We start from the raw sequence: 13,053 nt of genomic DNA on the forward strand, positions 1-13,053 counted from the left end.
CCCTCAACCCCACACACCCTCACCTATACTGTCACTCCCACCTACACCCTCCACCCCACACACCCTCACCTATACTGTCACTCCCACCTACACCCTCAACCCCACACACCCTCACCCATACTGTCACTCCCTCCTACACCCTCAACCCCACACACCCACACCTATACTGTCACTCCCACCTACACCCTCAACCCCACACACCCTCACCTATACTGTCACTCCCACCGACACCCTCAACCCCACACACCCTCATCTAAACTCTCACTCCCACCTACACCCTCAACCCCACACACCCTCATCTAAACTCTCACTCCCACCTACACCCTCAACCCCACACACCCTCATCTAACCTCTCACTCCCACCTACACCCTCAACCCCACACACCCTCATCTAACCTCTCACTCCCACCTACACCCTCAACCCCACACACCCTCATCTAACCTCTCACTCCCACCTACACCCTCAACCCCACACACCCTCACCTATACTGTCACTCCCACCTACACCCTCAACCCCACACACCCTCACCTATACTGTCACTCCCACCTACACCCTCAACCCCACACACCCTCACCTATACTGTCACTCCCACCTACACCCTCAACCCCACACACCCTCACCTAAACTCTCACTCCCATCTACACCCTCAACCCAACACACATACACCCTCACCCCCAAACCCCCTTACCCCCAACCACACATATACAGATCACTCACTCCTGGAACTGAGGCAGAATGTGGCTTTGTTAACCGTCCCAGTGATTTTTCCTCCCAGCTCCTCCACCACAGCCTTCAGCTCGTCCTTGTTCTTGCTCAGCTTCCCCACAGCCAGCACCTTCAGCCCGGTCAGAGGTTTATCTGCAGAGACCAGAACAACATTCAGCTTGAGACGCAGAGACCCAACAGGTATTTACACAGGGATTCACTGACAGTTCTGGACAGCTTTTCAGCATTAACGCCGATTCTGACCTGCAGGCACTTCAGTAGGGAGCTCGGTGGGAAAACTGGAGCTGGAAGCAGCAGATGCAGAAGCCGAAGCGGCCGTGGACGATGCAGGAGCAGCAGCTGGAGTAGCGAGAGGCTCTTTAGGAAAAACACGGTCCTGACGCTTGAACTTAAACTTCTTCAGGAAGGAAATTTCATGAAACTCCTTTAAGAAAACACACACACACACAAAATCAGATCAATGCAACAGCAAACTTCATCACAAAGCTGTACCTGGATCTTCTGCAAGTTTAAAACCTCACATGCTTATACTTTGCCCAAAAACATGAACAAAATGCATCGACAGGAACTGACCTTCGGAGTGACCCAGTCTTTGCGGTTAGGCGTCTGAGTCTTGACCACACACTTCGTCCAGGCTGAGATGTCTCCTGTGCAGTAGTAGGCGTCGCTCTTGAACACGAGCTGACCCTGACATGTCTCGCAGGGTTTCAGCGATCCGAACGCCATGCAGTCTGACAGACGGTCCAAGATCTGTGGATCGAACCGGTTTACAAATCAGGATCAAAATCCAGTGCTTAGAAAATACAATGGATTTCATGTGAAAGCAAAAATATGATAATTTTACCAAACCATGGGGATCATCCAAACACCATAAAGTAATCCCCTACTCTATTGTACAGCAGACTGCAATTATTTCCTTATTATTCTTATTATTTCTTTTAAACGGCAGAAAAAGGCATTTCACCACATGACGTACTGTATATGACCATGTATGTGACAACATTTTACATTTCATACTACATTAAATTCCTCAATGTAATCATTAGTAATTTATAATAAAAACATTCATCTTTTAAATCAACAGTCTTCCTTATACCACAGTGCTGCTGAATTCTTCATTCTGACTGGTCACATAGTGGGAATTTTTTTTTTTAGATCAATCAATTAGAAATTTGGGGTATTATTTATTTCTTTTTAAAGAGCTTAGATGAGACAACTGTTCATATCTGCTATAACGTACACGATAACAGGAAGTGACTCCCTCGTGGGCATTTCCCAAACATTAAATGTTAATATAAAGAATATTTCTACAGCATTTAATTTTAGTAAATTGTTGCCATATTAGAAAATACTAAACCCTTCCAGATTTGGAAAAATCATTTCAAAGGTGGTAACGTTAACGCTGCTTCATCACACCACATAGTCATTGATTACGTTCCTGTTTCAGCATGCCCCACAGAGGCGTTTTCCCTATTAATACATATACACCTTCGCATGTGTATAAAGAGAATATTCAAACACATGAATATTTGGCATGAATTTGACTCCATATCACTTTAATTAAAGTTTAATATTTCCTCTCATGTCCCTTTTCTTCTGTAGGTGTGTGTATTTATCTGTAAACTTAGACCGATCAGGCATAACATTATGACCACCTGCCTAATATTGTGTCAGTCCCCCTTTTGCTGTCAAACCAGCCCTGACTCATGGAGGCATGGACTCCACTAGATCCCTGAAGGTGTGCTGTGGTATCTGGCACCAAGATGTTAGCAGCAGATCCTTTAAGTCCTGTAAGTTGGGAGGTGGGGCCTCCATGGGGTACTTACAGGACTTAAAGGATACTTTTGATAGATACTGACCCCTGCAGACCGGGAACACCCCACAAGAGCTGCAGTTTTGGAGATGCTCTGATCCAGTGGTCTAGCCATCACAATTTGGCCCTTCGTCAAACTCGCTCAAATCCTTACACTTGTCCATTTTTCCTGCTTCTAACATCAACTTTGAGGACAAAATGTTCAACTGCTGTCTAATATATCCCACCCACTAACAGGTGCCATGATGAGGTGATCTTATTCATGGCACCTGGCCCTGGTCATAATGTTATGCCTGATGGGTGTACATCACCTGTTCAGGGAATCTAAGCTCTGGAGATTCTCCTCATTAACACATGACTTGAAAACAAGTTAGATGAATCCCCCCCTTCCCCAGCTCTTACGTTGGATTCTCCTGCAGGAACTTCCTGGCTGTTGGCGATCAGAAGCTCCTTCATGTCATTGACTGAACAGTATTTCTTCAGCTTGTCTTTGATTCCCCAAATCAGCTGGGTCTGCTCCTGTAAATCAACCAAAGACAGTAGAGAAAGTTAATAAACCAGACGAATGAAAACTCGAACACAGGAACAATACACCGGGCTTCTTCGAGCATCATTTCATGGACATCATGCTATATACACAAAACGTTAAAACTAAACCGTCTAAAAGATCAGACCTTCAGCTTCATCTCCAGCTTTTTTTTCTCCTCTTCCTCCTCTTTCTTCTGCTTCTTAGAGACGCTGTCTCCATCAACAGAGTCGGCTTTCCTTTTCCTAATAAATAAATAATATTTATTTCTTGTTATTCACAGTGGAACAGTTTGGGATATTATAGGTATTGCAGTTACCAACATTTTTTATGCAAAGAGTCTTTTTTTAATTAATTATTTAATATGAAAATTTTATTTATTTATTGTTGTTCATAGTGAAAGAGTTTGGGATATTATAGATTTTACAGCTTCCAACATTTCATACGCAAATAGTCTTTTTTAAATAAATAAATTACCTAATGATTAAATAAATAAATAAATAATTGTATTTATTTATTGTTATTCATATTTGAACAGTTTGGGATATTATAGATAACACAATTACCAACATTTTTAGTGTTAGAACTAGTCTTTAATTAATTAATTGGTAACTTTTCATGTAAAAATGAATTAATGAATTAATTATTCGTAATGGAACAGTTTGGGGTATTAGAGTAATATCGCAGTTATCAAAAATGTACAAATAATTTTTTTATAATATAAAAATGTACAATAATATCCATGACATCTTAGAAAAGCACCGTGTGAAATCCTTTTTCCAAGATACCTAATGCTGATATATCACCAAAACTAGGGCTAATTTTGTTCAAGAAATAATAAATAAATAAAATAAAAAGTATATAATCCAACTCATTCAGGTCGGAAACGTTAATAACATAGCGTAAACACACACGTTTACCAGTGGAGCTCATTAGTAGCTCAACGGTCACGTCTAAACACGCTCTCCTGACCCGGCGGGGCTTCCTGCTGGACCTCACTGACTAATTAAATCACCTTTCTACAAATGAGCCACCTAGGGGACATCTCATTCCACCATCTTACCCTTCTTATTACCCCTCAGACAAATCACTAATGACTCCATGGACGTATAGAGGACCACAGACGACCCCGCAAAGGGAAAAAAACAACAGGAACAAAGGAAACTGCGAGTCTTATATAAACCCCTAAACCTACATCTACACAACACCTACTCTCAGGCAGGTTAGAGGTTCGAGTTACGATATGTCTCAGAGTGATGGAGTCTAGAAACCATACAGCAGACTCCTGCTTTTCTAACACGTCTAGAGAAATGGTGCCGTGACCCAGGATTCTTCTGGAAACGTTTCTCTAACACTGCAACAGCAATCGTGTAAGTACCACCTACTGCTTTCACATCAGCTTGTTTTGTATTTCAATATTTCAAAACCTTCACATGGTAAAGAAATCTGCCTGCTGCTCAGTTAGCCAATTTATTCATTTACTTATTTATTTTTCATCAAACAGTCCAATCAGATCCACTCTACAGTGTGAATCCAGCCGTATTATTCTCATTGCACCAGAGCTGGGCACAGTCACATTATACCACGTCAATAATTTATGTGACAATTTTGATTCATTTTTCAAAAAAAAAAAAAAACAATAATTACAGATGGAAACATTTAACAGATCTTAACTTTAATTTTTTGCGGGGAAAAAAATTGTACAATTTACACTCTGGGTTTTTTCAGTGTTTTGTGCGTTTTTAACTCACTTTGATTTGCTTTTTTACGCTGTACTGTAAAATATAACACTGTAAATCTAACCAGATTTTTTTTTTTTTTTTAAAAATAGTAATAATTGTGCTATATTTTCCTCCCAGTAGAGCGTTAGACTGATGGTCTCCTTGGTCTGTGTCCTAGAGAACCTTATCCACGTCACTCATGATAAGGACGCCTACCACATGTTATAAATGTAAATGTATATGCTGTAAACTTTCCAGTCGACCTCTCAGATGAAAACTGAGCATGTTGCTGGTGACAGTTGATGTATCGCTAACAGCTTCCTAATAATAACTTCTTTTTTTTTTTTCTTTCCAGGGCATAATGAACGACTCGGGCACCAACACCACCCTCTTGGGATCTCCGTTTTATCTCAACACCACCATCCTGAACGTCACCAACATCAGCTTTCAGGCCGTCACTAATGCCACGACGACAGCTACGTCGCCGGTCACTCAGCCACGCCCACAGACTAACGCCACGTTCACAGCTCTCGCGACTCTCACGACTTTAACCACGACTCCCGCAGGAGCGCTGCACTCCATTAACGTGCCCTACATGGTCGCAGAGCTGGTCATCGCCTTCCTGTCCACTGTGGGCAACCTGCTGGTGTGCGCCGCCGTGGGGTTTAACCGGAAGCTGCACACGGTCACTAATTACTTCCTGGTGTCGCTGGCGGTGGCAGACGTGTGCGTGGGGGCGCTGGCTATCCCCTGCGCCATCATGACTGATCTGGGCATCCCGCGACACAACCTGTACCTGTGCCTGCTCATGTTGTCGGTGCTCATCATGCTGACTCAGAGCTCCATCTTCAGCCTGCTGGCCGTGGCGGTGGAGCGCTACGTGGCCATCTTCATGCCCTTCCGCTACCACAGCACCATGACGCCACGCAACGCGCTGATCGTCATCCTGATCACGTGGGTGCTGGCGTTCCTCATCGGCCTGGTCCCTCTCATGGGCTGGCACAAGACTCCGCCCGCGGACGGCTTCTGCTTCTTCGTCGGCGTGGTGGATATGTCCTACATGGTGTACTTTAACTTTTTCGCATGTGTCCTGACGCCGCTCGTCATCATGTTCCTGATCTACGCGCAGATCTTCCTCACGGTGAAGCAGCAGATACGACGGATCGCGGCGGACCGCGGAGGCCAAGCCAACAGCGAAGGAGCCACCAACATAAAGAAGGAGATGAAGATGGCCACGTCACTCTTCCTCGTGCTCTTCCTCTTCACCATCTGCTGGATCCCGCTGCACATCATCAACTGCTTCCTGCTCCTGTGCCCCAGCTGCTACGTGCCCCTGCCCCTCCTGCTCACTGCCATCATCCTGTCCCATGCCAACTCGGCCGTCAACCCTTTCCTCTACGCCTACAAGATGAAGTCGTTCAGAGAAGCCTTTAAAGGTATTTTCCTGTGCTGCAAAGGCGGCGCCGAGGGACATGATCACCATGACGACAGCCACTTGGCTACCATACACAAATCCTGATCTCGTGATGTTTCTTCTGTAACCTATTTAGCAAATAACGACAGTCCTCTATATCGACTGTAACGGTGAATGAAGCTTTAATAAAGTTACGTCTAGTTTTCTAAATCATGGATGTGCGTACTCGTATTTTGTAATAAAGTCTCATTTGCATAATAAAAACTATTTCTAGATCAAAATATATTAAAAAGAAAAGTGGTTAAATAAAAAAGCAAAAAAAAGAGTAAAAATAAAAACTTAAAGCAAAATAAACAATTTTATATACATTTTTTTTTCTGCTGTTGTTGATGTGTTGAGCAAAGCAAAAAGATTATCAACTGTAAAAAAAAATCCCTTTAAAATGACTTTAAAAGCTTTAATATTTGTTTATAAAAATAATTTTAGAACAACACTTGGGGGGGGGGGGGATTAACAATGTGTAGCACTAAACTACAAGTTTGTGTCCCGGATAAATTACATATCAATATAGGAATCCATGTCGTCCATTTCTTCAGGAACCAAACACTTTTTAATGACATTTTGGAAATTAAATTCAGCTGAAATTTCAAAATAAAATACTATTTTTGTCAAGCCAGTTTTGTTTTTTGTTTTTTTTTTTACTTTAAGTAGCACAGACATACAGAAACGTTAACATTTTGGTTTGTTGCAGCCTCTTACAACTAGATCTTTTATTTTATTTAAGTGAATATTTCTTCGGCACTTCGATATTTAGCTCTCATTTTCATTTCCTGGACAGATCACAAAAAAAAAATCCACTACCTACAAATATACAAACATACAAAATTCTACAAATACGTCTTCAAATGATGAATAGATATTTGGAATTTTTTTGGTATATGAGCAACCAAATAAATAAATACAGAATAAAAGCAATCACTTACTCAATATTTAAATGTATTGAAGCAGACATTTCTTTGTATCCTTGTCAACCAATCAAGAAAATGCGTTTTAAAAATCAGAATTAATGCAAGGGGGGGAAAAAATCGTGGTTTGACACATGCAAGCTGCCTTGTAGACAGTTTTATGTTCACTATTTTTGTTCACTAGAAAGGGCACAGCACTGGTGCTATAAAGACTACGCAGTGTTAGATCCTGATCAATAAAACAATGACATCACTAATAATGTCAAACTATGATTTCAGCTGAATTCCTTCTTTAATTGGTTAAAAAAAAAAGTCTAAATTGAACCTAAAAAAATCTATTTAAAGTCTATTCGAATATTCTTATAAAACTAATAAATAGGTTAAAAGTTTCACTGTAACGATTAAAAGAGCTGAAATCAGTAAATCAGTTTTAAATGGACATGTTTGTGACTCACCCCTCAGTCTTGACCGCTGGGAGTCTCTTCTTCAGCTCTTCCTGGTCCTCGGCACGCAGGGCGGCGAAGCCTTTGAGTTGAGGTGCGGTGTACTCGGGCTTGAACACCAGCGCCTCACGCCGGCTCACAAAGCAGCCCGTGTGGTACCAGCGGTCAATCAGACCCAGCTGAGGCTTCTCCGGGTCCACCGCTTTCTTCGAGATGCGAATCTGGTCCTGGAATGAAAGGGAAAAGCATTCAGTTCTGTATCTAAAGGGTTGTGTATAAACACAGGGCAACGGGGACAGTATTAAGAACAGGGAAAAATAAAGCGAGTAGCTGAAGGGGCAGAGCCACAAGAAACCACTTGGGTTTAGTCCTCACTGAAGGGTTTGATGCATCGAGCGATGGCGCTGCTAGACCGACTATAGACTTAAATAAATGATGGTGGTACTGGACAATGATGTAAATTACCAGTTTGGTAACTGATTTGCGTAGTCCCAACCCTTATTAAAAAAAAGAGCCAATCACCTTGTTGATTAAGAAGTCAGCATAAAAGCCTGACCAATCAGATTCTTCCACTAAGAGAGTCTGTTTCTGCTACTGGCCAATGATGTAAATTAACAGCGGAAAAGGTTTGGTAACTGCATAGCCCCGCCCCTTGCTTATAGTATTTTTTAACTAACTAACTAACTAACTAAAGAGCTAATTGCCTTGTTGGGTAAAAGAAGTAAGCAAAAAAGCCTGACCAAACAGATTCTTCCACTAAAATGGATGACTACTACTGGTCAATGATGTAAACTATCAATGTAGTAAAACAGCAAAGTAAAATAGTGAAATAAGTTTAAAAATTGAGCCTATTGCTTTAAATATGAATGGGGCAGAACACAGTTTCACATGGTGGCCGTTCTACACAGTCCCACCTCTTGTTAAAAAAAGACCCAATCACATTATTGGGAAATAAAGTCAGCAGAAAGGCCTGACCAATGATGCAAACTACCTTTAGAAAGAGTTTGGTAACTGTTTTACATAGTCCCAGCCCTTGCTTTATAAACTGGAACACTTGCCCAAGATGGCTGCTGAGAGCAGAGATATCACTGGAAGTTTGGTATCATGCAGTATTTTGTCCTGGACAATGTTAGTGAGTAATTTGAGATGCACTTGTGCAGAGCTTCTGCAGTGACATGCAAGGAATCTGTAATATTAACCAAGATATTATTATTATTTTTATTACAACACACTTTTATATTATTTTGCCTTATTATATTTAAAGCAGTAGAAAGCGTATAACAGGGTGCCAAGAGAAGAGCTGTGGTACTGTATGAGGAAGTCTGGAATAGCAGAGAAGTATGTCAGAGTGGTGCAGGACATGTACGAGAGGAGGACAGTGGTGAGGTGTGCTGTAGGTCAGACAGAGGAGTTCAAAGTGGAGGTGGGACTGCATCAGGGATCGGCTCTGAGTCCCCTTCCTGTTTGCTATGGTGATGGACTAGCTGTCAGAGGAGGTCAGACAGGAGTCTCTTTTGACAATGATGTTTGCAGATGACATTGTGATCTGTAGTGAGAGCAGGGAGCAGGTGGAGGAAAACCTGGAGAGGTGGAGGTTTGCGCTGGAGAGAAGAGGAATGAAAGTCAGTCGTAGTAAGACTGAGTACATGTGTGTGAATGAAAGGGAGGGAAGTCGAACAGTAAGATTACGGGGTGAAGAGGTGAAGAAGGTACAGGAGTTTAAGTACTTGGGGTCAACAGTCCAGAGTAATGGAGAGTGTGGGAAAGAAATAAAGAAGCGAGTGCAGGCAGGTTGGAATGGGTGGAGAAAGGTGTCGGGAGTTCTGTGTGATAGAAAAATATCGGCAAAAATCAAGGGGAAGGTGTACAAGACAGTGGTAAGACCGGCCATGCTGTATGGTTTAGAGACAGTGAGTCACTGAGGAAGAGGCAGGAGTCAGAGCTGGAGGTAGCAGAGCTGAAGATGTCGAGGTTCTCTTTGGGAGTGACACGGTTGGACAGGATTAGGAATGAGTCCATCAGAGGGACAGCTCATGTTGGACGTTTGGGGGACAAAGTTAGGGCGGCCAGATTAAGATGGTTTGGACATGTTCAGAGGAGGGAGAGTGAGTATATCGGTAGGAGAATGTTGGACATGGAGCTGCCGGGAAGGAGGCAAAGAGGAAGGCCAAAGAGGAGGTATATGGATGGAATAAATGAGATGAATATAAAGTCGCTGTGGATAAGTGTGTCTGCAATGTATAGTGTAAAATAAGTGTATAATCTATTAGCCACACTGTTCTGTACCTTTTCGATTTTCTGATCACAGCCTTTGCAGGTGCTCCTGTTGGACTTGGCATATTCCACTGCAAAGTCATTCAGCGACTTCTCTCCTTTACCTGCTCCTTTACGGTCTGCTTTACCTGACAGAACAGGAGGTAAAGAAAAAACACGGGGGGGAAACATGATTAAATTCAATTCAGTTTTATTTGTATAGCACTTTTAACAATAGACCTAGTCTCAAAGCAGCTTTACAGAACATATGAAACATAGAACAAAAAGTTCAAGATTAATACAAGACTTATATTTCAATTTATTTGTATTTATCCCTAGTGAGCAAGCCTGAGGAGACTGTGGTGAGGAAAAACTCCCTTAGACAGAACAGGAAGAAACCTGGAGAGGAACCAGACTCAAAAAGGGAACCTCATCCTCATTTGGGTGACACCAGAGAGTGCGATTATAAATGATTATAAACAGCAGAGAGTGTGATTATAAATGATTATAAACAGCAGAAAGTGTGATTATAAATGATTATAAACACCAGAGAGTGCGATTATAAATGATTATAAACACCAGAGTGCGCTTTTCCTCGACATATAACCGCCATGTTTCAAAGAGCCGAGGAGTAAATAAACACCAGGCGGAAATGACGCAGGTGGAAGCGTCTTACGGGCGCAGTAGAGGGACGTAAGCATTTTCAGACGTTTCAGTGCGGATGAGCAACTTTTCGTAAACGACTGACAACGATAACGTGGACGCGGAGCGTTTTTAGACAAAAACGTGTAGATGTAGGCTTAAATGCATATCGAGTACATTAACTGAAGCTCTTGACCTGTATTATGATTTAATGCACTGTGCTGCTGCCACCTGATTGGCTGATTAGACAACAGCATGAACGTCCTCATATTTCAACAGCATTCAGAAAAAACTGAACAAAACACCACCCTCTCACCTCCAACAGACCCTCCGCTTTCGATGGCCTTCTTCACTTTCTCCTGGTCTTCCCAGCGCAGGTCCGTGAAGCCCGAGATGTCAGAAGTCGATTGCACAGCCGCACGGAGCCAGAAGCAGGAGAAATGATGCCACTGGGGCATTTTACCATCAAACATGGGCGACTGGGAAAGAACAAGCAAGAAAATGAAAGTGCTTATGACACATTTTATATGTATATACATTATATTTCAATATCTTCTTTTAAGCTCACAATCAAAACTGCAACCCAGGATCTTTAAAACCACTGGAAAAAGATATAGAATATATCGAAAAAGAAAAAAATATTTTTTTTTTATTTTGGTAAATTTCATATTAACGATATGTAAATGTAAACAATAACCACTATGAAGGCTTCCTGTTCATCAGAAATATTCTGTATCTTGACAACATTTACGAATAAAAGTCTGACAACATTTTGCCAAACTAATCTGCTATGAATGAAAGGAAAGATACGGTGTATTTTATTTATATTTTCATTTATATTTATTTCTCTTGTGCAATCTCAAGCTGTCTCTGGCAAAAGAATTTCCTTCAAGGTTTAAAAAAGTTTTATCTTATAGTATTTCTCTCATCCTTAGTTTCAGGACAATTTATTGTTTTTTTCCTGGAGTTCAGTTTAATTTTCCATAAAGTTTTTTTTCTTTTAATTATGAATCATTTTAATGAACCCAAATACTTTTTTTTTTTTAAAAAAAGAAACAAAATAAAAATGTTAATATGATATGCATACACTATACAACTATATTGCCAAAAGAAAATTTCATGCTCCCAACTTTGTGGGAACAGTTTGGGGATGACCCCTTCCTGTTCCAACATGACTGCACACCAGTGACCAAAGCAAGGTCCATAAAGACATGGATGAGTGAGTTTGGTGTGGAGGAACTTCAGAGTCCAGACCTCAACCTGATAGAACACCTTTGGGATGAATTAGAGTGGAGACTGTGAGACAGGCCAAAACTGGGACATCTGCCTTTACATGCACATGAATGTAATATGGAGTTGTCCCGCCCTTTGCAGCTATAACAGCTTCAACTCTTCTAGGAAGGCTTTCCACAAGGTTTAGGGATGTGTTTATGGGAATTTTTGACTATTCCTACCATAGAAGTACATTTGTGAGGTCAGGCACTGATGTTGGACGAGAAGGCCTGGCTCACAGTCTCCGCTCTAATACATCCCAAAGGTGTTCTATCAGGTTGAGGTCAGGACTCTGAAATTGTCCAAAATGTCTTGGTAAGCTGAAGCGTTAAGAGTTCCTTTCACTGGAACTAAGGGGCCGAGCCCAACCCCTGAATTCAACGATTTGGAAAAGTGTCCCAAAACTTTTGGCAATATAGTGTATATGATCTTAAATGACGCGTTATTCCAATAAAGATCATGTACTAAATAAATAAATAAACGAATGAAGTAAATAGACGCTGGATGCATGAAAATGTTTTGCACTTGGAAAAAGAGTTGCAAAAAGTTTGTGCACCCGTTACATATGGTGTACTTTGGGTTTGTTTTTCCATTTTATTTACTATATTATTTGTAGTTATATCCAGCTAATAACTAGAATGGATGAGATGCACGAGTTTGATTGTTTTCTTTTTCTACTGAAAGTTAGCTAGCTTAACGGGATTGCAGTGATTGTGTAGGCCATTCATTCAAACACAAACCACTCCTGGACAGAAGACTGCACACCTTTTGCACATTAAATGTAAAATCCGACATGTTACAACATCTTTGAACCGCTTAAAGTGTTAGCAGACACATGTCCACATGCTACCACGCGCATTGTTCATGCTAAGTTCAGCGTCACTCCATTACCTGCACCATGATGGCCATCCTCAGCGAGTCCTTAGCAATGTTTTCTTTGCATTTCTTACACGAAGCGCGTCCACTTTTTGCATACTCAGCTTTATAAAGCTTGTCGTTCTGTGAATCCGCCATTTTGGGTGAACAAAACGCAGATATGAGGATTGCTGGAAGACGAGTGGTGTTGATATTAAGTGCGCAGGCAAACAATCACAAACGAGTCCGATTCCGAGTCCGCGTGCAGTGGCGGCAGAATACCAGACCAGACCAATCGAGCCAGAACACAGTAACGCCTTCCTTACGAGATGTAATCGAGCCCAGAGTTACAGATTTTGGCGCCAAGCACTCATACTGTAATCATAGGCCTCGTTCAAGCCTACTGGCTTGATTAGTGACCA

The 13,053-nt window shown here is 41.7% G+C and overlaps 2 protein-coding genes across 2 annotated transcripts in view; one reads left to right on the forward strand and one right to left on the reverse strand.

Annotated features, from left to right (window-relative positions):
• The window catches only part of parp1 (poly (ADP-ribose) polymerase 1), a 25,151-nt gene extending 12,239 nt beyond the window's left edge, over positions 1 to 12,912 (reverse strand). Inside the window, exons 1-9 of the mRNA XM_058378948.1 lie at positions 12,668 to 12,912; positions 10,821 to 10,983; positions 9,896 to 10,011; positions 7,622 to 7,836; positions 3,215 to 3,311; positions 2,943 to 3,059; positions 1,301 to 1,477; positions 971 to 1,151; positions 719 to 859 (exon numbers count right to left, since the gene is read on the reverse strand). Coding sequence (XP_058234931.1) covers positions 719 to 859; positions 971 to 1,151; positions 1,301 to 1,477; positions 2,943 to 3,059; positions 3,215 to 3,311; positions 7,622 to 7,836; positions 9,896 to 10,011; positions 10,821 to 10,983; positions 12,668 to 12,790 — 1,330 coding nt within the window. The 5' untranslated portion in view covers positions 12,791 to 12,912. The remainder of the gene's footprint in view (positions 1 to 718; positions 860 to 970; positions 1,152 to 1,300; positions 1,478 to 2,942; positions 3,060 to 3,214; positions 3,312 to 7,621; positions 7,837 to 9,895; positions 10,012 to 10,820; positions 10,984 to 12,667) is intronic.
• On the forward strand, positions 5,149 to 6,306 carry LOC131345549 (adenosine receptor A1-like). Its single transcript, XM_058378470.1, has one exon. It carries the CDS (start codon positions 5,149 to 5,151, stop codon positions 6,304 to 6,306), a length of 1,158 nt encoding a protein of 385 aa, XP_058234453.1.
• Positions 12,913 to 13,053: the final 141 nt, after the last annotated feature.

Source organism: Hemibagrus wyckioides, linkage group LG25, assembly GCF_019097595.1.
Source record: "Hemibagrus wyckioides isolate EC202008001 linkage group LG25, SWU_Hwy_1.0, whole genome shotgun sequence".
NCBI lineage: Eukaryota > Metazoa > Chordata > Actinopteri > Siluriformes > Bagridae > Hemibagrus > Hemibagrus wyckioides.

What these genes read in the sequence shown, in the direction of transcription:
- LOC131345549 (XM_058378470.1), top strand. Translation starts at nt 5,149, where the DNA reads ATGAACGACTCGGGCACCAACACCACCCTCTTGGGATCTCCGTTTTAT.